We start from the raw sequence: 23,572 nt of genomic DNA, 5'->3' as shown, positions 1-23,572 counted from the left end.
ACTTTAGGCCCAGGCTGTGTGGTACAAGGGTGAATGGTGGGACTTGGGGTAGACACACTCCATGGAAATGTAAGCTCCCGTCTCAGGTGTGCTCTACCTCTTCTCCTCCCTCTTCCTCCTCCACTCTCTCTGTTTCATCCTCTCCCTCTGCTTTGTCATCTCCCTCCTCTCCCTCCCCCTCCTCGCCATGTTCTTCTCCCTCCACTCTCCTCTCCCTCCTCTTCACTCTGCTCTTCCTCTCTCCCTCCACTCTCCTCTTCCTCTCTCCCTCTACTCTCCCTCCTCTTCACTCTCCTCTTTCTCTCTCCCCCCACTCTCCTCTCACTCCACTCCTCCCTCCACATCTCTATCCCTCCACCTAAAGCCCATTCGTGTGCTAACAGTCAGTATCTGGATAACATGTGTTAAATGCTTGATAATGTATGTGATGTCAACAGAGAGGTATGTTTAGCTGGGTGATTCAAATATTGACTGGTTTCCTCAAGCTGCCCACTCAAGAAAAAACGTCAACCTACCAGGGTAGTTACAAATAGCACAGGAATGAAAGCATCGACATGTATTGATCACATCTTTACTAATGCTGCAGAAATTTGCTTGAAAGAAATATCCAGATCCATCAGATGTAGTGATCACAATATAGTAGCCATATCTAGGAAAACCAAAGTTTTTTAGGCTGGGCCTAATATAGTGTATAAGAGGTCATACAATATGTTTTGTAGTGATTCCTATGTTATTGACAAAAATAATTTTTGTTGGTCCGTGGTGTGTAATGAGGAGCAAACAGACTTTACTTATTCCAGTTACTAATAAGCATGTACTCATTAAGAAAATTACTGTAAAAACTGTTAAATCCCCTTGGATTGAAAAGGAATTGAACAATTGTTTGGTTGAGAAGTTGAGGCAAAAGGAATGACAAATATGTTTGGCTGCACAACCGATTTGCATATGTACTGCAAATTGAGAAATCATGTGACTAAACTGAATAAAAATAAGAAACTACACTATGAAACAAAGATTAATTACATAAAGAATGATAGTAAAAGCTTTGGAGCACCTTATATAAAATGTTGGGAAAAAAGGATATTGCCAACAACTTAAATTATTTTTTCATTGGCAAGCTTAGCAAATTTAGGCATGACATGCCAGTAACAAACGCTGACACTACACATCAAAGTATGTCTGACCAAATTATGAAGACAAGCATTGTAATTATGAATTCCGTAAAGTGAGTGTGGAAGATTGTTTCTATTGTTTCTGTTGAATTGTGTATGTTTTGAAATGTTCTTGTCTGTATGTCTAAAACTGTACATGTCAACATGTTTACACAGGGCACAGCCGTAAAAGAGATCCAGGTCTCAGTCTGTTTTCCCTGTTAAAATAAAGATTAAAAAAAAAGAAAAAAAAAAAGAGGTGAAAACATTATTGTTGTCTATCAACAATGACAAGCCAGCGAGGTCTGACAACTTGGATAGAAAATTACTGAGGATAATAGTGGACGATATTGCCACTCTTATTTGCCAGATGTTCAATGTAAGCCTACTAGAAAGTGTGTGCCCCCAGGCTTGGAGAGAAGCAAAAGTCATTCTGCTACCTAAGAATAGTACAAAACCCTTTACATGCTCAAATAGCCAACCAGTCAGCCTGTTCCCCTTCATAAACTTAAAAAAAAATTGTGTTTGAATCTTTACTAATGACATGCCAATGGCTTTGAGTAAAGCCAATGTGTCTATGTATAGTCAACACTATACATGTCAGCTACTGAAATGACTGCAAAACTTAACAAAGAGCTGCAGTTAGTTTCAGAGTGGGTGGCAAGGAATAAGTTAGTCCTAAACATTTCTAAATCTAAAAGCATTGTATTTGGGACAAATCATTAACTAAACCCTCAACCTCCACTAAATCTTGTAATACATAATGTGGAAATTGAGCAAGTTGAGGTGACTAAACTGCTTGGAGTAACCCTGGATTGTAAACTGTCATGGTCAAAACATATTGATACAGCAGTAGCTAAGATGGGGAGAAGTCTGTCACACACAGAGAGGGAATATTAATAATATGCATGTCAATCTCTCCTGGCTCAAAGTGGAGGAGAGCGTGACTTCATCACTACTTGTATTTAAGAGAGGTATTGACATGTTGAAAGCACCAAGCTCTGTTTGAAGTGGTGGTGCACAGTTCGGACACCGATGCAAACCCCCCAGGACATGCCACAAGAGGTCTCTTCACAGACCCCAGAACAGACTATGTGAGGTGCACTACATAGAGCCATGACTACATGGAACTCTATTCCACATCAAGTAACTGATGCAAGCAGTAAAATTAGATTTAAAAAACAGATAAAATACACCTTATGGAACAGCGGGGACTGTTAAACAACACAAACATTGGCACAGACACATGCACACACACACACGATAACATGGATTTTGTATCGTAGATATGTGGTAGTGGTGGAGTAGGGGCCTGAGGGAGCTAATGGGAATCCATAATAAATACAGAGTTCACCAATGTTAGCTGATTAGTTACAAAGCTGGGACAGTTTCCAAATGAATTGCATCGGTTGAAACAGGACAAAACAAGCAACTTGTAAGCTGACTGTGTAAACAAATGTCCAACTCATCCTATGAGCTCCACTGAGCCGGCATCTACTACCCTAACAAGACAGCTAAAATATTTATTTTATTTAACCTTTATTTAACCAGGTAGGCCAGTTGAGAACAAGTTCTCATTTACAACTGCGACCTGGCCAAGATAAAGCAAAGCAGTGCGACACAAACAACACAGAGTTACACATGGGATAAACAAACGTACAGTCAATAACACAATAGAAACATCTATATACAGTGTATGCAAATGTAGTAAGATTAGGGAGGTAAGGCAATAAATAGGCCATAGTGGCGAAATAATTACAATTTAGCATTAACACTGGAGTGATAGATGTGCAGAAGATGAATGTGCATGTGGAGATACTGGGATGCAAAGGAGCAAAAAAAGAAATAACAATATGGGGATGAGGTAGTTGGGTGGGCTGTTTACAGATGGGGTGTGTACAGGTACAATGATCGGTAAGCTGCTCTGATGCTTAAATTTAGTGAGGGAGATATAAGACTCCAGCTTCAGGGATTTTTGCAATTCGTTCCAGTCATTGGCAGCAGAGAACTGGAAGGAAAGGCGGCCAAATAGGAGTTGGCTTTGGGGATGACGAGTGAAATATACCTGCTGGAGCGTATGCTACGGGTGGGTGCTGCTATGGTGACCAGTGAGCTGAGATAAGGCGGGGCTTTACCTAACAAAGACTTAGATGAATGGGGCCAGTGGGTTTAGCGACGAATATGAAGCGAGGGCCAGCCAACGAGAGCGTACAGGTCGCAGTGGTGGGTAGTATATGGGGCTTTGGTGACAAAACCGATGGCACTGTGATAGACTACATCTAATTTGCTGAGTAGAGTGTTGGAGGCTATTTTGTAAATGACATCGCCAAAGTCAAGGATCGATAGGATAGTCAGTTTTATGAGGGTATGTTTGGCAGCATGAGAAGGATGCTTTGTTGCGAAATAGGAAGCCGATTCTAGATTTCATTTTGGATTAGAGATGCTTAATGTGAGTCTGGAAGGAGAGTTTACAGTCTAACCAGACATCTAGGTATTTGTAGATGTCGTGTGGTGGCATATTTCTGCTTTACCAAATGAGGAGAGTTACAAACTACACACCAGTCAGAGTTATACTTAAACTACATCTTTAATAAGTTTTGCAATAGCCTTTGACTTTCAATGATGCACTATCTCTAATGAACCATTGAAAGTGCTACCAGAAAACTACAAAGATCTTTTATAGCCAAGATACACCCCTCTCAACTTACATGACGAATCACAGATCTTAGGAACAGTTCACAAAGGTTAAGATTTGTATGAAAGATATCTATAAAACATAGCAGAGAGTTACTGCTGTGTCAACAGTTCTCATTGTAAAGACCAGTGTCTGGCCCCCTCCTATGCCAAACTGGAACCCGTCTCACCCTGGTACGGTATAGCACAATAACATTACCTCATGTTATCTGGAATGCTCTTTAGGCTTTATTACCCAAAGACATCGTAAATCTCCTCTGTCAGTGCTATCTCATAGAGGCCCATCCTCAGTGGAACACACACACAATACTCTATTCTGTCGAATGTAACAACTATTATAATGTAATACAAGCATTATAACAATCTTAGAAACATTAAAATATAATCTTGCAATTTTCCACGACAGTCGACATATTCTAAGTTAGAACCGTCCGAAGTAGTGATGCTAGACGGGTGGGCGGGTGCGGGCAGCGATCGGTTGAAGAGCATGCATTTAGTTTTACTTGCATTTAAGAGCAGTTGGAGGCCACTGAAGGAGTGTTGTATGGCATTGAAGCACGTCTGGAGGTTTGTTAACCTCTCTGGGATATGTTGGACGTTAGTGTCCCAACTGGCCAACATCCAGTGAAAATGCAGAGCGCCAAATTCAAATAAATTACTATAAAAATTAAACTTTGATGAAATCCAACATTCAATATACCAAATTAAAGCTACACTTGTTGTGAATCCAGCCAACATGTCAGATTTCAGAAATGCTTTACGGTGAAAGCAAACGATGCTATTATCTGAGCATAGCATCCAAGCAAACAAACACAGACCATCATATTTCAACCCTCCAGGCACGACACAAAACGCAGAAATAAAGATATAATTCATGCCTTACCTTTGACGAGCTTCTTCTGTTGGCACTCCAATATGTCCCATAAACATCACAAATGGTCCTTTTGTTCGATTAATTCCATCGATATATATCCAAAATGTCCATTTATTTGGCGCGTTTGATCCAGAAAAACACCGGTTCCAACTTGCGCAACGTGACTACAAAATATCTCAACAGTTACCTGTAAGCTTTGTCCAAACATTTCAAACTACTTTTGTAATACAACTTTAGGTATTTTTTTACGTAAATAATCGATAAAATTGAAGACGGGATGATCTGTGTTCAATACCGGAGGAAAACAACGTGTAGCGAGCCTCTGTGTAACGCTCCTCTAACAAAGAGTAAACTTCCCTCGAGCCTCATTCTGAACAGTGTTACTTCTTCATTTCTGAAAGGAAAAACCTCAACCAATTTCTAAACTTTTGACATCCAGTGGAAGCGATAGGAACTGCAAGAAGGTCCCTTAGAAATCTGGATTCCCAATGAAAACCCATTGAAAAGAGAGTGACCTCAAAAAAATAAAATTCTGAATGGTTTGTCCTCGGGGTTTCGCCTGCCAAATTAGTTCTGTTATAGTCACAGACATGATTCAAACAGTTTTAGAAACTTCTTATGCATATCTTAGTTTCTGGGCATGAGTAGCAGGCAGTTTAATTTGGGCATGCTTTTCATCCAAAATGCAGAATGCTGCCCCCTATCCTAGAGAAGTTAACACAGTGTCCAAAGAAGGGCCAGAAGTATACAGAATGGTGTCGTCTGCGTATAGATGGATTAGAGAATCACCAGCAGTAAGAGCGACATCATTGATGTATACAGAGAAAAGAGTCGGCCCGGGAATTGAACCCTGTGGCACCCCCATAGAGACTGCCAGAGGTCCGGACAACAGGCCATCCGATTTGACACACTGAACTCTATCTGAGAAGTAGTTGGTGAACCAGACGAGGCAGTCATTTGAGAAGCCAAGGCTGGTGAGTCTGCTGATAAGATTGTGGTGATTGACAGAGTCGAAAGCCTTGGCCAGGTTGATGAAGACGGCTGCACAGTATTGTCCTTTATCGATGGCTGTTATGATATCGTTTAGGACCTTGGGCGTGGCTGAAGGCTTTCAAATAATAGGAAAACAAGGCAATGTATAGCATATTAATATCTACACCTAGCAAAATTGACAAACCATAACCTAAGCCCAACAGATAAACACAAATTATTCTAGCCTTCATTTCGGTGGTTATTTGTCTGTTTGGCTAGCTAGTGAAAGTGACAGCTGAGGTTGACACTTCGTGAGTGCAGCCCATATTTACTGCTACACACAACTTTTCTTGCCTGACAGACTAACTAATTAGCTAGCTAGCTTGCTACAGCAAGCAGCGTGGGCCATTTCCATATAATTTACATTGGTAGAAACAAGAATAAACAACCAACTAGTTAGCTGACTATATTCAGCTAAACACTTCAACAATTTCCATGCTCCACTGCTGATGTGCTCGCCTGTACCAACCTAGTTATCATGACAATCTATTCCCCAATCTATTCCCCAAGTTTCACTGCATCGACAACACCAAAAGAAGTCATATGACAGCATACCCTGTTTCCGGTTTCTGGTTGATGACAACAGCCACGCGAATACAACAACAGGTTGTTTGCAAGTTCATTTTGCGATATTGACACATATATTATTTTAAGAAAAACAAGGTCATTCTCGGGCACTATAGTAATTTATAGAAAGTCAGTTGACGGCCGCTATGGGTTCTAAAAACTGCTGACTGTCACCATGCATATAGAGAAGGGCACTCAACTTGTATTGTACTGATTCAGATGACAGATGATTGGTTAACCCTTTTGATGCATACAATCACATATTTGTGATCATTGTTGAATGGTCCTTGCAGCGTACCATCGCAAATATGTGGTTGGAACAGTAGCAACAGAACGTATGATGCAACGAACATGTTCAAACAGCATTGTTGTCTGAAAAGCATCTAAACAATGTTTTGTACTGATGGGAAATAAAGGTCTTTACAACTTTATCTCTCAATTTCACCTTTAAATTGTAAAAGATCAACTCAAACTTTATCATCCAAGCATCACACGGAACACATCCACAGCCAAACTCATTCCATAAACCAGTCTAAATAACAGGTTGCGCTGACAAAAAAACAAAACATAAGTTAGCGACCTAATAGCTAGACTTGTTTACAATGTACCACATCTCTGGTTAGCAAAATTGAGAAATGTAATATTGTTTAGAAAAGAGAGGCTTGTCAGCTAAGCTAAATTCTTTATGATGGCAGCCATGTTTGTTTGACAAGTGAAAACTCCCTAATCCCAGATTGCCAATCACTATAATACGCAAATAAACAAAGTCAAAGATGGCTGCATCCTTTGCCTGAAAAATATGAACTGAGTTTGGCCACTTTTCAGCTATTACAAATCTTCAATGTAATTGTTACAGTGTATACAATAACCGAAGCATATGACTTGACAAATTGTTTACAGTTTTGGACAAATCACAAAGCAAATAAAATGTTATCACCCCACATATCATCATCCCAAATACAAGCCTACTGCCTAGCCTAACTGTAGTGCAAAAGTTAAACAGGGTTGCCAGATATGGGTGATACCATTTTAGGGGGGAACATTTCATTTGTGGGAGATTTGAAGTCCATAGGGGGTAGAAATGGGGAAGGTATCGTGGGGTTATTTTGTTATGGCTGCAATCCCGTTAACGGGATAAGTGTCATCAACAACCGTTGAATAGCATAGCGCTACATTCAATAAATATTACTAAAAATATTTATATTCATGAAATCACAAGTGCAATATAGGAAAACACAGCTTAGCCTTTTGTTAATCCACCTGTCGTGTCAGATTTTGAAATTATGCTTTACAGCGAAAGCAATCCAAGCGTTTGTGTAAGTTTATCGATCGCTCGACAAAACATTAAGTACACTTAGCATCAAGTAGCTCGGTCACGAAAATCAGAAAAGCAATCAAATTAATCGTTTACCTTTGATGATCTTCGGATGTTTTCACTCACGAGACTCCCAGTTAGACAACAAATGTTCCTTTTGTTCCATAAAGATAATTTTTATATCCAAAATACCTCCGTTTGTTTGGCGCGTTATGATCAGAAATCCACAGGAAAGAGCGGTCACGACAACGCAGACAAATTCCAAATAGTTTCCATAATGTCCACAGAAACATGTCAAACGTTTTTTATAATCAATCCTCAGGTTGTTTAAAAAATATATAATCGATAATATATCAACTGCAAATGTCTTTCACAGTAGGAGAGGGAAAAACAATGGCTGTCAAAACTCTGTTGCGCGAGCAAAACTCATGTGACCACTTGACGAGATGTTATCGTTCTGGCTCATTTTTCAAAATAAAAGCCTGAAACTATGTTTGAAGACTGTTGACACCTTGAGGAAGTGATAGGAAAAGGAATCTGGTTCATATCCCTTTAAATCCAGCAAAGGGAGGCTATGGAACATGGAGTTTTCAAAATAGAAGCCACTTCCTGTTTGGATTTTCCTCAGGGTTTCGCCTGCAATCACAGACAATATTTTGACAGTTTTGGAAACTTTAGAGTGTTTTCTATCCAATACTAATAATAATATGCATATATTAGCAACTGAGACTGAGGAGCTGGCCGTTTACAATGTGCACCTTTTCATCCAAGCTACTCAATACTGCCCCTGCAGCCATGGTGACGCAGGAAATATTACTATGATGGGGGATTCATCAATAAATGGTGGGGCAAACACAGGAGGAGTCTATATACTAAATAAAAAATAAACCCCCTGGAAACGAGGGTCTGAGCTGGCAACCCTGAGCAACAATAATTACAATCAAAGTCAGTCAAGTGAACCATCCCTTCACCTCGTTTTGTTATAACATCTTTGGTTTGACAGATGTTTACGCGAAAATCAGAATGCATTGTATGATGGCAACAAACATGGTGCCACACCATTAAATATTAAATTCCAAAAAGTAATTTACACACATCAAATCTGTCCATTACAATCTATGAAGAATCAGAATGCAGGATTTGTCACCAGCACTTCAAAACGTGAATTAAACAGTAAACGCATTATGCTCCATACATACCTATGGTGTGGTGTGCTACAGTAGAAATGACAACACGATATACAAAAACTATAATGATAATATAATGAGGCACTTACTTTGAGAGGAACGCACAGATATCCAAAGTTATTATTAAGGAAAACAACAAAGGCAATGCGGGCACCAGCCATTAAATGTGTCAGGGGGGAGCAGTTTGTGCAGGTTCTGTTCTGACTGGAGATGCGCAAATGTCTGCATACTTGATCTGGGGAAACACTGGGGCTCTCGTAGAAGAGAGAAGTTTGTCCGGCTCAGTAAAGCCTCAAACATGAATTGCCTGCAAAACGCCCTCTCACTGTCAACTGCGTTTATTTTTAGCAAACTTAACATGTGTAAATATTTGTATGAACATAACAAGATTCAACAACTGAGACATAAACTAAACAAGTTCCACAGACATGTGGTCAGGAAATCACGCACAGAATGAGCAGTATGGCTGGTGGCATTGTCATGCTGGAGGGTCATGTCAGGATGAGCCTGCAGGAAGGGTATCAAATGAGGGAGGAGGATGTCTTCCTCAACTCTGGAGCTTTGTCAGAGTGACCATCGGGTTCTTGGTCACCTCCCTGACCAAGGCGCTTCTCCACCGATTACTCCTTTTGGCTGGATGGCCAGCTGTAGGAGGAGTCTTGGTGGTTCCAAACATCTTCCATTTAAGAATGATGGAGGCCACTGTGTTCTTGGGGACCTTCAATGCCGCAGACATTTTTTGGTACCCTTCCCCAGATCTATGCCTCGACGTAATCCTTTCTCGGAGTTCTACGGACAATTCCTTCAACCTCATGGCTTGGTTTTTGCTCTGACACTCACTTTCAACTCTGGGACCTTATATAGACAGGTGTGTGCCTTTCCAAATGATGTCTAATCAATTGAATTTACCACAGGTGGACTCCAATCAAGTTGTAGAAACATATCAAGGATGATCAATGGAAACAGGATGCACCTGTGCTCAATTTCGAGTCTCATAGCTAAAGGTCGGAATAGAGACTACTCAGGATCGAGGGAAAGATGAACGGAGCAAATTACAGAGAGATCCTTGATGAAAACCTGCTTCAGAGTGCTCAGGACCTTGGTCTTTTACCAAATAGGGCTATCTTCTGTATACCACCCCTACCAACTGATTGGCTCAAACGCATTAAGAAGGAAAGAAATTCTACAAATTAACTTTTAACATTTCAAGTAACACCTGTTGGTTGAAATGCATTCCAGGTGACTACCTCATGAAGCTGGTTGAGAGGTTGCCAAGAGTGTGCAAAGCTGTCATCAAGGCAAAGATTTGCCACTTCGAAGAATCTACAATATATTTAGATTTGTTTTACACTTTTTTGGTTACTACATGATTCAATATGTGTTCTTTTATAGTTTTGATGTGTTCACTATTATTCTATAATGTAGAAAATAGTAAACATAAAGAAAAACCCTGGAATGAGTTGGTGTATCCAAACTTTTGACTGGTACTGTATATATATTTTTTTAAATCCCCTTGATCAGAGCTAGTGACAGATTATAGCGCTGGTCCAGAGCATTAGAGGCACCCATACCAACTGAGACACATGTTTTGTTTTACCTTTATTTAACTAGGCAAGTCAGTTAAGAACAAATTCTTATTTTCAATGACGGCCTAGTAACAGTGCCTTGTTCAGGGGCAGAACGACAGATTTTTACCTTGTCAGCTCGGGGATTTGATCTTGCAACCTTCTGGTTACTAGTCCAACGCTTTAACCACTAGGCTACCTGCCACCCAGGGTTAAGGTTTGCGCTTTGAGGTTCGCAGACCAGGTGCCCTAAGCGTGCATAATCTGCAGCTGGATGCTTCCCTGTTGTTAATGGTTGTTTGGGGTATCTATTTGGGGTTGTTTGTGGTTGTTTTGCATTGTTTGTAGTTGTTTGTGATTGTTTGTGTTACCTGTTTGTGATTGTTTGGGTACCTGTTTGTGGTTGTTTGGGGTACCTGTTTATGGTGGTTTGTGGTTGTTTGGGGTGATTAGTAGGACCCCATATTTCTGATTTGGGGTTGTTTGGGGGTTATTTGGGTTACTTGTTTGGGGTTGGCATATGCATAGAATTAATAGAATGGGCTTGGAACCTCTAATGCTGGCAATTTGACTGGTAAACTCATGGATACACTCAAAATGGCTGCCTGGTATTGTGATGCAATCTTTTCCATGGTCATGTAGAACGTTCATTCAAATTATGTTAACTGTTGTGAATCAACAAATCACATCACGTATTGATGGGTACACTTCCTGCTTTTACTTCTTGCTTTGCTCCTATGGGTATACTCGCAATGGCCGCCAGTCCACCCATTATGCCATCATTGAATAGGACGCCAGTTCTATTCATTCTATTTCTATGGTTTGTGTTTGTTTGGGGTTGTTTGGAGTACCTATTTGTGGTTGTTTGGGGTATATGTTTGTGGTTGTTTGGGGTAACTGTTTGGGGTATCTGTTTGTGGTGATTAGGAGGACCGGGGAAGTCCTGACAGTACTGAGAGTGTAACACATTGTATGTTGTCTCCTGTGTGTTCTATTTCAGATGGGAATCACGTCCAGGGATAACTCCACCCCTGTGTTCCTGTCTCAAAACATCAGCCACCACCTGACTGGCACTGCACGCACCATAGGAGCTGCACTGGTTGGACACTTTGGTAAACAACCAACAGCGCATTCATTCAAATTAATTTGGTGGACTTAACTGTTGTGGAAGACGTGTGAAATTGTATTTATATAAAGGGAAACTTTAGTATTCGGATCATATTATTTTCTAAGACTAACAAAATACACAGTGAACTCCTGTTTAACCCTTTACACTCGTGGGAATTGGCCTATATGGATAGGGCTAAATTGAAATGTTTCTTACAGAATAAATATGAAATGCATAACCATGGTAGCATTTGAAAGGGAACAGTTTGGAGATAAGGTGAGTACACAACAGGTCACCTGAGACAAGACTAAATCCAAACATGGCACTGTTGATTTTATGTGCATTTTACATTTACAGAAAATACTCTGGATGCATTCAGTAGCATTTCCTGGACAACAAAATGACAAGGGTTTGGGTGAGAGGACTAACTGGTGTCTCCAAGTGGCAACACACCTCTCCAAAGTGTGCACAGTCCCTAACCAATTTCAATGCACTTTTTATGCCTTAAAGAAGAGTCTAACTATAAAGTACTTTTTTGAGCTTTCCTGGCTGTGCCGTTGAGGAACTAGAGCAAGCACACTTGTAGTTGTTTTGTGAGGAACACAACTCTGCTACCCCTCCATCACACAATTACTGTTATTGTTTACACAATCCCAAAATTGTCTATTCTAAATCGCAATATGGGTCAGGTGGGTATGATTTGAAAGCCTGTTCTAATGCCAACATGACTAGCTAAGTTATAAAATATGATCTTATGGTGTTAGGCTTTCACAAGGCAATTCAGAGAAACACATCGTAATTTTGGTGCGCATAGAAAGGAGTCATGAGTGCATTCAGGGGCGTGTGAATTGTCTTCACAATAAATAAACAAATAAGTCAATTATGTTCAGAACAACCCAGGGCATTACACAGTGGCTGTCAGTGCCGTTAAAGATGTGGAAGGACATTTTTTTTTTCATGAGCATGGCCTTATTTGTATTAGAGCATATTGAATGACTCTCATTCATATTCCATTCGCCCAGTTCAATGTAACAGCAATAGGTTTAGGCTACTACATGATGCTCAAATTTTCCCTATACCCATCATGAAGTTGCTACAACCTTGCCTATGAATGAAAGTTTACAACATTGGTGCACACAGGTCGAGAGACAAATTTGAGGTGACAGACAGTGACTTTCAATATCGCCTTGCAAACTCTTGACTCAACTAGCCTACCTGGTTAAATAAAGGTGAAATAAAAGTTGTCAGTTGATGCTGCAAGAGCTCTGATTGGCTAGAGGATGTCCTCCAGAAGTTCTCATAATTAGTGTGTAAGTCTATGGAAGAGGGTGAGAACCATGAACCTCCTAGGTTTTGTATTGAAGTCAATGTACCCAGAGGAGGACAGAAGCTAGCTTTCCTCCGGCAACACCATGGTGCTACCCTACGGAGTGCTGTTGAGGCTACTGTAGAACTTCTTTGTAAAATAGTGTGTTTTAATCAATTATTTGATGACGTGATTATATTTAGGTTAGTTTTATCTAAAAAGGATAACTTTTTTTATGTTTTACAATTTACATTTTTATGAAATTCACTGAGGAGGATGGTACTCCCCTTCCTCCTCTGAGGAGCCTCCACTGGTATGACGGCATGTCATATTGTAACTCGGCTTGCTTGTTTTACATCAAAGTGGTATTTATTATAATCCTCAACATCTCATCTTTCAAAATACATTGAGTCATCGTAATTTACAGCATTTTCCTCAATCAGACAACAAAACATTAGCAAAAGTTGCCCAATTACCGGGAGGGACGGGGGCAACGTCTGAGTGAGGGAAATGCTGAAAATTAAGATGACTCGATGCAGTGTCAAGTTTAGAATGGTTATCCGTTAAAACACATACAGTGCTGTGAAGCGCAGAGCCAGAGCTCTGATGTTATTGTTCAGCCACTACGTTCAAATTTTGTCACTTATTAGTACCCAAATCTGACATTTCCAACCCGTATACGGGTACGAGTGTAAAGAGTTAAGAAATGTAAGCGTGCTTTCATCAGAGGTCAATCTGTATGGTACTATTCATTAACTGTTCACAGTATACAGTTTTAACGTGTGTTGTGGTGTCGGTCAGGAGTGCGGACGTTCGCTCCCAGCAGCGCAGGGGATAGCTTTCTGTACCTTGGTGGGCCGGCGGTGATCCTAAGCATGGTTGCTATGGCGGCAGACGACGGAGCGCTGTACGCAGCAGTGAAAGTTCTGCTGTCTGTGTTGGAGACAAGCCCTGCCATGGAGCGGGAGATGACACGCGTCAACGGCTACAAGGTAGGTACAACCCAAACACCTGTCATTAAAGTCGTGTTCATTAGGCACCAAATGGAATAAAATGGACTGAAACGGAGTGATTAACTGGACTTCTCTTGCAAAATGTTTTGAAATGTTTTCCACTGCATCCCCTAATGAACACAACCCAGTCAGGTCTTTACGAAACGGAATGGATAGAATTATGGCTCCTCATGACATACATAACTTCTGGATGCCCCCAAACGTAGATGACAATAATTACATTAAAAAGTGGTTGCCTTGGGATGATGACTCTGTTCCCCATCTCCTCCTCCCTGTCTCTAGCTCTTAGCATTCCTGCTGAAGATTAAGAGTGGTGTGTTGAGTAGTAGAACCTTTCAGCTGGTGCTGTCTCTGTCTGGTTCAGTGGACCACCTGGGATCTGGAGCCTCTTGTCTACACAACAGACCCGCCTTCAATGCCCTGCTCTGTGACCTGGAGGTATCGTACTCCCACCAGCCCCACACCAACCCTACATTCCCAAATCAACTCCTAGAGCTGATACCTAGACACCTCCTCTTAGATATAGACTGGGTGTACAAAATATTAGGAACACCTGCTCTTTCCATGACATAGACTGACCAGGTGAATCCAGGTGAAAGCTATGATCCCTTATTGCTGTCACTTGTTAAATCCACTTCAATCAGTGTATATGAAGGGAAAAGATGGGTTAACATTTTTTTCTTATGCATTGTGATAATTGACGCATGGATTGTGTATGTGTGTTATACAAAGGGTGAATGGGCAAGGCAAAATATTTAAGTGCTTTTGAACGGGGTATGGAAGTAGGTGCCAGGCGCACCCATTTGAGTGTGTCAAGAACTGCAACGCTGCTCGGTTTTTCATGCTCAACAGTTTCCCGTGTGTATCAAGAATGGTCCACCACCCAAAGGACATCCTGCCACTTTAACACAACTGTGGGAAGCATTGGAGTCAACATGGGCCAGCATCCCTGTGGAATGCTTTTGACACCTTGTAGTCCATGCCCCGACGAATTGAGGCTGTTCTGAGGAGGGTTGGGGGTGCAACTCAATATTAGGAAGGTGTTCTAACATTTGCTCCTTCCCTTGAAGGTGTGGAAGAACACTGCGGAAAGTCTGGACCTGTCAGTTCTCAATCACTTTGCTGAAATCCTGAAATCGTCAAGGTAGAGTATCTTCATGAGCCATCAAAACGAAATGTTATGCTACCCTTGTTAAAATTACAATTACACACTTACTTTTCTTCAACCACAAGTAAATTGAACAAGGAACTTCTGCACCTCCCCCTTCCTTTCCCCTAGTGGTGATCATGGTAATGCAAAGGTCATGCATAACCTAGGTCTGGTGCCTAAACTGCTCTTCCTATTGGCTGACCCCATGGTGACCCCCAGGAAAGTAAAGGTTGCCACCTGTATCATCACTCGCCTGCTTAGAGGACACTTCACCTCCACCGACATACGCAGGTACACACACACACACACACACACACACACACACACACACACACACACACACACACACACACACACACACACACACACACACACACACACACACACACACACACACACACACACACACACACACACACACACACACACACACACACCTCTGTGTCACAGGCATATGCAGTACACACATAGGAAGCTACTCATCTGTGTTTCATTTTAGCGTTGTCTTTTATGGGACAGCCATTCATTCTTCTTATTGTGCTGTGTGTATGTCACTAGTGAACGAACACCAAGTGTGTGTTTTCTGTTTGTTCCAGACTTGGCCTCTTCCTGGTGTACACCGTGCCTCCCCCAAGTGTGAGTGAAAGCTCTGGACTCTCTGACTCTCTTGATGAGGAAACCAAAGGTACAGCCCCACAAGTAGCCAATAGCTCTATTCCAGTCCAGCTTAATCTCGCGTGGACAGATGCACGTAACATAACTGGTGTCATAGTGTTTGTCAACAGACCGTGGGATGCGACGACGAACAAGGAACTTGGTTCCAGCACACATATTTCTTTCCCGATAAATTCAGATTTTGAAGGTGTTTGCGTCTTTCTAATTTCGGTAGGAAAGGGGACATTTGGCCCATAGACTTGTCTGTAACTTGCAAAGAGAGAGGTTGGAGCTACCGCCCTGCTTCCACTCCTCGTTCTAGTATTGTCTAACACGTCTCACCCAGAACTTAATCGAGCATCTGACGGCACATTTTAGTTCTGGTTTTCCAAGATTAAGTCCAGCCTAACCCTAATCACATCCTTAACGCCCCTGCAGAAATCTATGCTTTACTCTACGACCCCCACAAGAGTCAGGGGACTCGTCTGAAGTCGGTACCGCCGATATGTCTCAGATATCCACTCAATGTCCAGGTTATTAGGTACACCACCCCATTCACAAAAATGGTTAGATCCTACAGACAGGGAGACATGTGGCTGTGGCTTGCTATATAAAGCAGGCTGACAGTCAACGAGGCATTCAGTTACTGTTCGATTGAATGTTAGAATGGGCAAAACAAATTACCTAAGTGACTTTGACCGTGGTATGATCGTTGGTGCCAGGCGCGCCGTATGCAATTTCTCAGAAATGGCAGGCCTCTTGGACTTTTCACACATGACAGTGTCTAGGGTTTAACGGGAATGGTGCGACAAACAAAAAACATCCAGTCAGTGGCAGCCCTGTGGGAGAAAACAGCTCATTGATGAGCAGTCAAAGGAGCTCAATCGTGCAAGTTAACAGGTGGGCCACAAAGAGACAAATAACAGCGCAGTACAACAGTGGTGTGCAGAACAGCATCTCGGAATGCAGAACCCGTCGGTCCTTGTCACGGATGGGCTATTGCAGCACCATCCTGCCTGGCCCCATCCTGCCTGGTGTCAACTGGTGGTGGTGATGTAATGGTGTGGGAAATGTTTCCTGTCACATGTTTGGTCCCTTGATACCGATTGAGCAGCGTTTCCATTCCCTGAAGAATTCAGGCTGTTCTGGCGGCAAAGGGAGGTCCGACCTGGTTCTAGATGGTTGAACCTAATACACTAACCACTGAGTGGAGGACAGACACAAAACTTACTTCCTTTTGATAAATGTTTTGACTGTGTTTTGCCATGTATGAATATGTTATTCAATGCATTTCTATGGGCTAATAGCAGTAAGACCAAATTCAACAATTTTTTTGTATATCTTTTTTTGTACTTACAGGGGACCTAAAATTCAAAATTAAATAGCTAAATGATCCATGGTATGGCCATCTTAAAACAATGCCATATATTAGCTTAGTAGAAACCCATCCCCGGGCCAACCATTACTCCAACCACTGTCAGTGGTTAGTAATTCTCTCCTCTCTCTCCTGTAGCTCATAGTTTCAGTCCAGCCAGACTAGTGTGGGTCCGTAATCAACTGCTGTCTTCTCTCTGTGACCTCATCAGCTCAGACAGTCTTCTCACTGCAGAGTGAGTACCTGCAGGGTCAAACAGCTCACCACAGGGTTAACGTGGGTTTCAATGGAACTACTGCATTTTTAACATGTTTGATCTACTGTGTGTGTGTGTCCACCTGCAGTGAGCAGAAAGAGCTGATCCAGACACTGGGCAGTGATTGGTTCCTGCTGTTCCTGCAGCCCCGCCTCCACTCTTCCACCCTGTGCCTAGGGCTCCGCCTACTCACACTCCTCCTGGCCAATCAGAGCGAGCGGAACAGCTTCAGAGAGGGCGTGTTCCCAGGCACCCTAGTAGAGAGCCTGGATGAACCCTCTGTTGCCATAGGTACGATACTTTTGTTTAGATACTGTATGTTTTATAGTTCATTAACATGATTTGTATTATATTTCATAAACATAAACATGTTGTTAATTATTATGACCCAGTCTTTCATTCTATTCATTCCACGTTGCAATGTTAAAGAAATCATTGGCATGTAGCTAGCTAGCTAGCAGAGGATCAATAATGACAAGAGACAAGAACTTCAATAAATAGGCCTAATGATTTAATAAATAATTTATACTAAACAAAAATATAAACGCAACATGTAAAGTGTTGGTCCCATGTTCATGAGCTGAAATAAAAGATCCCCAACTTTTTCCATACGGACAAAAAGCTTATTTCTCTCAAATGTTTTTTCAAATTTGTTTACATCCCTGTTAGTGATTTTTTTCCCCCTTTGCCAAGATAATCCATCCACTTGACAGGTGTGCCATATCAAGAAGCTGATTAAACAGCATGATCATTACACAGGTGCAACTTGTGTTGGGGACAGTAAAAGGCCACTCTAAAATGTGCATTTTTCCCCCTACAAGTTTTGAGGGAGTGTGCAATTGGCATGATGACTGCAGGAATGTCCACCAGAGATGTTGCGAGAGAATTGAATGTACATTGCTCTACCATAAGCTGCCTCCAACTTCGTTTTAGAGTATTTGTCAGTATGTCCAACCGGCCTCACAACCGCAGACCTCATGTAACCACGCCAGCCCAGACCTTCACATCTGGCTTCTTCACCTGCAGGATCATCTAAGACCACCCAGACACTTGATGAACTGAGGTGTATTTCTGTCTGTAATAAAGCCCTTTGGTGCGGAAAAACATATTCTAATTGGCAGGGCCTGGCTCCCCAGTGGGTGGGGTGGGCCTGGCTCCCAAGTAGGTGGACCCACCCATGGCTGCGCTCCTGCCCAGTCATGTGAAATCCATAGACTAGGGACTAATGAATTTAATTAAGTTGACTGTTTTCTTATATGAACATTGACTGTTTTCTTATATGAACTGTTACTCAGTAAAATCGTTGAAATGGTTGAATGTTGCATTTATATTTTTGTTCAGTATATAACTAGGCAACAAGAACTCAATGATTTGATGAATAATGTATAAATAGGCAGCAACCAGCTGATTGTCAAGTCAATAATATAGTTATGGAGGATAGCTAGGCAAGCTAACACACAATAACATCAAGCAGCTGAAATGACAGCAAACTATGTGCACTTTTGTTTTTTTTACCTTCATTTCTTTATCGCCATTTATTTTGTTTATATCCTTTATAATGACCCTGATAACTGAATTTGCGTTGCTCAGAGACACTGTCAATCACGCCTGTGGGAGAGTGGATGTTAACAGGCATTACCTGTGGAATGCGGAAATTGTGGTGCTATAACTCCCTGCTATCAACCAATCAGCATCCAGGATCCAAACAACCCGTTTTCTAATTGTTTATATTACATGAGTAGATATGCAAAGAAGTTTATACTCTCATCGTGTCGACTGTGTAGACGTACTCTCTAATCAATGGCTTGTTGTTTTGTGTACTTCCCTCTAACCGAAAGTATTGTAAAACACCTTAAATACCCACTGTAGTCTGGCACCGGTGGTGTATTCTTTCCGTTAATGTATTGTATGGTATTTGTCTTTGTGTGTCTCTTAGACAACCTGAGAGCTTATGAGTGGTCCTATAAGTGTCCGAGTGTCACCTGCGCAGGCTTCGACGTGCTGCAAAGGCTTCTGGTCTGCCAGGCTCACATGCCTCAGGTGTACGGAGCGCTGGCCGCTCTACTGCTGGGGAAGAGAGGAGGAGAAACACCTGACGGACAGGTAACATGACACTAACCTGGATATAAAGTAGTTAAAGTACATTGAAGTGACATGGCAAGATATTAGGAGCATTTTAATAGGGCTCCTACCACTCCTGTTATTTTGCACAATTCAATTCTCATGATTAACTGTAAAGTAAATCAAACAAAGCTAAATCTATTTTGGCATCCATGAGATGATTCCTGTGTTGGACTTTAAAAGTGTATGTCCTCTGTGGTCTCCTCTGTAGCTGGATCTGGATGAAGTTCTGCAGGCAGTGATTGACAGCACAGAGTACACAAACTCTGCTCCCCTACAGCTGTGTTCCAAGTCTGCAGCCATGCTACTGGAGCTGGTCAAGGCCATCATCACACAGGTGAGACAACTGGGTTCAAAACATAACACAGAAATGATTTTACATTCTCACTCTGAGACAATTGCGCTAATGTAGTCTCAAAGCACTTAACATTGTAAATGGTTACTATAAATGGCATCAGGTTGAACTTACTATACACCCTTCCTCAATCTAAATACTGTCCTGTTTGTTGTCGCTCTCCATGTATAGCGGTCATCTGCCGCTGATGCATCTTGGGAGTTGCAGTTTCCCGGCAGTGTAATGCAGTTCCTCTGTCTGGTACACAATCACCGCCCCCGAGACCCACTATGGACGTCTCCAGAGTTTCTACACACACTCGCCAGCACTGTGTTTCCCCCTGAGGTGTGTGTGTCTTTCTCCTCCTCTACTTCATCTTCCTTTTGTAGTGGCATCAGACATGGGGGTTTTGATAAAAAGTGATATTCTTGCTCTCGTCTCCTCAGAGTGAAGAGGAGGTGTGTCAGCCAACCAGGAAGCAGGTGTGTGACTTCATCCGTATCCTCTTAATGGACAGCCTGCTCAACGTGCCTGCCAAAGAACACACACACCCCCTACTGCTGCTACTGGAGGTATATATATACACACACACACACACACACACACACACACACACACGCACACGCACACGCACACGCACACGCACACACACACACACACACACACACTGGTGAAGTTAATAAACGACTGTATTCCCCTGTGTTATCCAGGATGTGCCGCTTTTGGCCCAGTTATAAGACAAAGAGGGAGAGTATTCATTGAGTACTTTAGCATGCACACTAATAATTCAATATTAAACAGATTATGGCAGCAGTCATGTAAACACTTTACTCTGCTTATCTTAATCAGCATAAGGTCAAAATCAAAGTAAGCATACACTGATTAAAACATCTGGTTTTCTTAGCAACCTTTCTAATTATTAGGACATGTAAGCAGCTTAACTTCTTATGGGCAGGACGGTAGCGTCCCACCTGGCCAACATCCGGTGAAATTGCAGAGCGCGAAATTCAAACTACAGTATTATAAATATTTAACTTTCATCAAATCACAAGTGTAATACATCAAAAATAAAGCTTAACTTCTTGTTAATCCAGCCGCTGTGTCAGATTTCAAAATGGCTTTATGGCAAAAGCACACCATGCGATTATCTGAGGACAGTGCCCCGCATACAAACACATGAAAAACATATTTTAACCAGGCAGGTGCGACACGAAAGTCAGAAATAGCGATATAAAAAATGCCTTACCTTTGATGATCTTCTTCTGTTGGCACTCCAAAAAGTCCCAGTTACATCACAAATGGTCCTTTTGTTCGATAATGTCCTTCTTTATATCCATAAAAACTCAGTTTAGCTGGTGCGCTTCAGTCAATAATCCACCCAGTTTCCCTCCATCAGAATGCATACAAAATTAATCCCAAACGTTTTCCAAACAAGTCAAACAACGTTTATAATCAAACCTTAGGTACCTTAATTCGCAAATAAACTATAAAATTTAAGACGGAGAATCGTTATTGTCTTTACCGGAGAAAAATACCAAAGAACGCGCTCTCTTCCACGCGCTTGGAAACACTACAGCCAAAATGGGAGCCACCTAGAAAAACTACAATTTCCGGCAAATTTTTCCAAAAACCAGTCTGAAACTCTTTCTAAAGACTGTTGACATCTAGTGGAAGCCCTAGGAACTGCAATCTGGGAGTACTTGGCCTTGAGAGCCATTGAAAATAGTGGTAGGCTGATTTATGGGGGGGGGGGATGGTTTGTCCTCGGGGTTTCGCCTGCCATATCAGTTCTGTTATACCCACAGACATAATTTTAACAGTTTTAGAGTGTTTTCTATCCAATCTACCAATTTTATGCATTTCCTAGCTTCTGGGCCTGAGTAACAGGCAGTTTACTTTGGGCACGCTTTTCATCCGGATGTCAAAATACTGCCCACTAGCCAAGAGAGGTTAATTGGCATTCCAGCTGTGTGTTTGATCAGTGCATGTGCCCGCGCCGGTAGCTCAAGCCTCCCTCTTATACACGAGTGAAGTGAGTTCAGAAAAAACATCTTAGAAATAGTTTTCACATACAAACTTTATAAGTCCGAACTCAATCAAATAGGCTTTGCAAAATAACATGGCCGCTGTGGTAGAATTTTTTTTTTGATTGGCGAAATGCGTTTTCTGCTTTCATTTAATGAAGTCCCATCAGGTAGCCTGATTTTAGATGTGTCCATGTAAACAGGATTATTAGGGAAATTGTTAAATCGTTCTTCTTGCAGAGTATGTAAACGTTTTAAACAAATTATTTTAACTATTTTAGCTATTATAATTATTACAACTATTGTCATGATGTGACTATCATTAATCTGATGACTGTTATTTATCGAAATAAACGAACTATGTTTAATTGGGGTGGCAGGTAGCCTAGTGGTTAGAGCGTTGGTGCCAGTAACCGAAAGGTTGCTGGTACGAATCCCTGAGCTGACAAGGTCAAAATTGGTCGTTCTGCCCCTGAACAAGGCAGTTAACCCACTGTTCCCCGGTAGGGCATCATTGTAAATAAGAATTTGTTCTTAACTTAGCCTAGTAAATTACTTAAAAAATAATAATGTTACTCGATTGAATTAATCATGTAACAATTAACTCGTTAGGAATTTGGGGCACCACGGGAAAAGTTGTTTAACGAGTTACAATCTCCCGACTTAACCTCTACCGCTTCTCTCTCTCCCGGATCCGGGATCCTCCTCATCAAAAAAGCTGACTAGCATAGCCTAGCCTAACGCGATAGGGATATCATATAATATAATTTTCATGAAATCACAAGTCCAATACAGCAAATGAAAGATAAACATCTTGTGAATCCAGCCATCATTTCCGATTTTTAAAATGTTTTACAGCGAAAACACAATATGTATTTCTATTAGCTAACCACAATAGCAAAAGACTCAACCGCATATTTTCACCATTTTTCAATCACAAAACCGACCAAATAGAGATATAATTAGTCACTAACCAAGAAACAACTCCATCAGATGACAGTCTTATAACATGTTATACAATACATTTATGTTTTGTTAAAAAATTTGCATATTTGAGGTATAAATCATAGTTTTACATTGCAGCTACCATCAAAAATATCACCAAAGCAGCCAGAATAATTACAGAGAGCAACGTGAAATACCTAAATACTCATCATAAAACATTTATGAAAAATACATGGTGTACAGCAAATGAAAGATAAACATCTTGTGAATCCAGCCAATATTTCAGATTTTTTAAGTGTTTTACAGCGAAAACACAATATAGCATTATATTAGCTTACCACAATAGCCAAACACACAAATGCATTTATCAGCAGCAAAAGGTAGCGATCGCAAAAACCAGCAAAAGATATAAAATTAATCACTAACCTTGACCAACTTCATCAGATGACAGTCCTATAACATCAGGTTATACAATACACGTATGTTTTGTTCGAAAATGTGCTTATTTTGAGCTGCAAACCGTGGTTATACATTGTGAATATGTAGCATCGATTCACCAAATTGTCCGGAGATATTTTGGACACTCACCTAATCTGACCAAAGAACTCATCATAAACTTTACTAAAAAATACATGTTGGACAGCAAATGAAAGATACACTAGTTCTTAATGCAACCTCCGTGTTAGATTTTAAAAAATAACTTTACCATAACAAACAGCTTACGTTATAGCGAGACAGCGCCTGCAAAAAGGGCGGAAAATAGGACTCAACATTTTCCACAGAAATACGAAATAACATCATAAATTGCTCTTACTTTTGCTGAGCTTCCATCAGAATCTTGTACAAGGAGTCCTAGGTCCAGAATAAATCGTTGTTTGGTTTTAGAATGTCCTTTTCTCCT

At 41.2% G+C, this 23,572-nt stretch overlaps 1 protein-coding gene across 3 annotated transcripts in view; it reads left to right on the top strand.

The window, feature by feature from the left end:
• wdfy4 (WDFY family member 4) overlaps window positions 1-23,572 on the top strand; it is a 199,370-nt gene that overhangs the window by 61,000 nt on the left and 114,798 nt on the right. For all 3 annotated transcript variants that reach the window (XM_071392623.1, XM_071392622.1, XM_071392624.1), the window contains exons 25-36: window positions 11,386-11,497; window positions 13,601-13,791; window positions 14,095-14,250; window positions 14,883-14,956; window positions 15,092-15,253; window positions 15,559-15,647; window positions 17,130-17,226; window positions 17,336-17,538; window positions 19,184-19,350; window positions 19,580-19,705; window positions 19,895-20,047; window positions 20,149-20,274. In XM_071392623.1, the coding sequence (XP_071248724.1) occupies window positions 11,386-11,497; window positions 13,601-13,791; window positions 14,095-14,250; window positions 14,883-14,956; window positions 15,092-15,253; window positions 15,559-15,647; window positions 17,130-17,226; window positions 17,336-17,538; window positions 19,184-19,350; window positions 19,580-19,705; window positions 19,895-20,047; window positions 20,149-20,274 (1,656 nt within the window). The remainder of the gene's footprint in view (window positions 1-11,385; window positions 11,498-13,600; window positions 13,792-14,094; window positions 14,251-14,882; window positions 14,957-15,091; window positions 15,254-15,558; window positions 15,648-17,129; window positions 17,227-17,335; window positions 17,539-19,183; window positions 19,351-19,579; window positions 19,706-19,894; window positions 20,048-20,148; window positions 20,275-23,572) is intronic.

The sequence above is a fragment of the Salvelinus alpinus genome, chromosome 3 (assembly GCF_045679555.1).
Source record: "Salvelinus alpinus chromosome 3, SLU_Salpinus.1, whole genome shotgun sequence".
NCBI lineage: Eukaryota > Metazoa > Chordata > Actinopteri > Salmoniformes > Salmonidae > Salvelinus > Salvelinus alpinus.
This window is presented reverse-complemented; position numbering and strand designations above follow the sequence as displayed.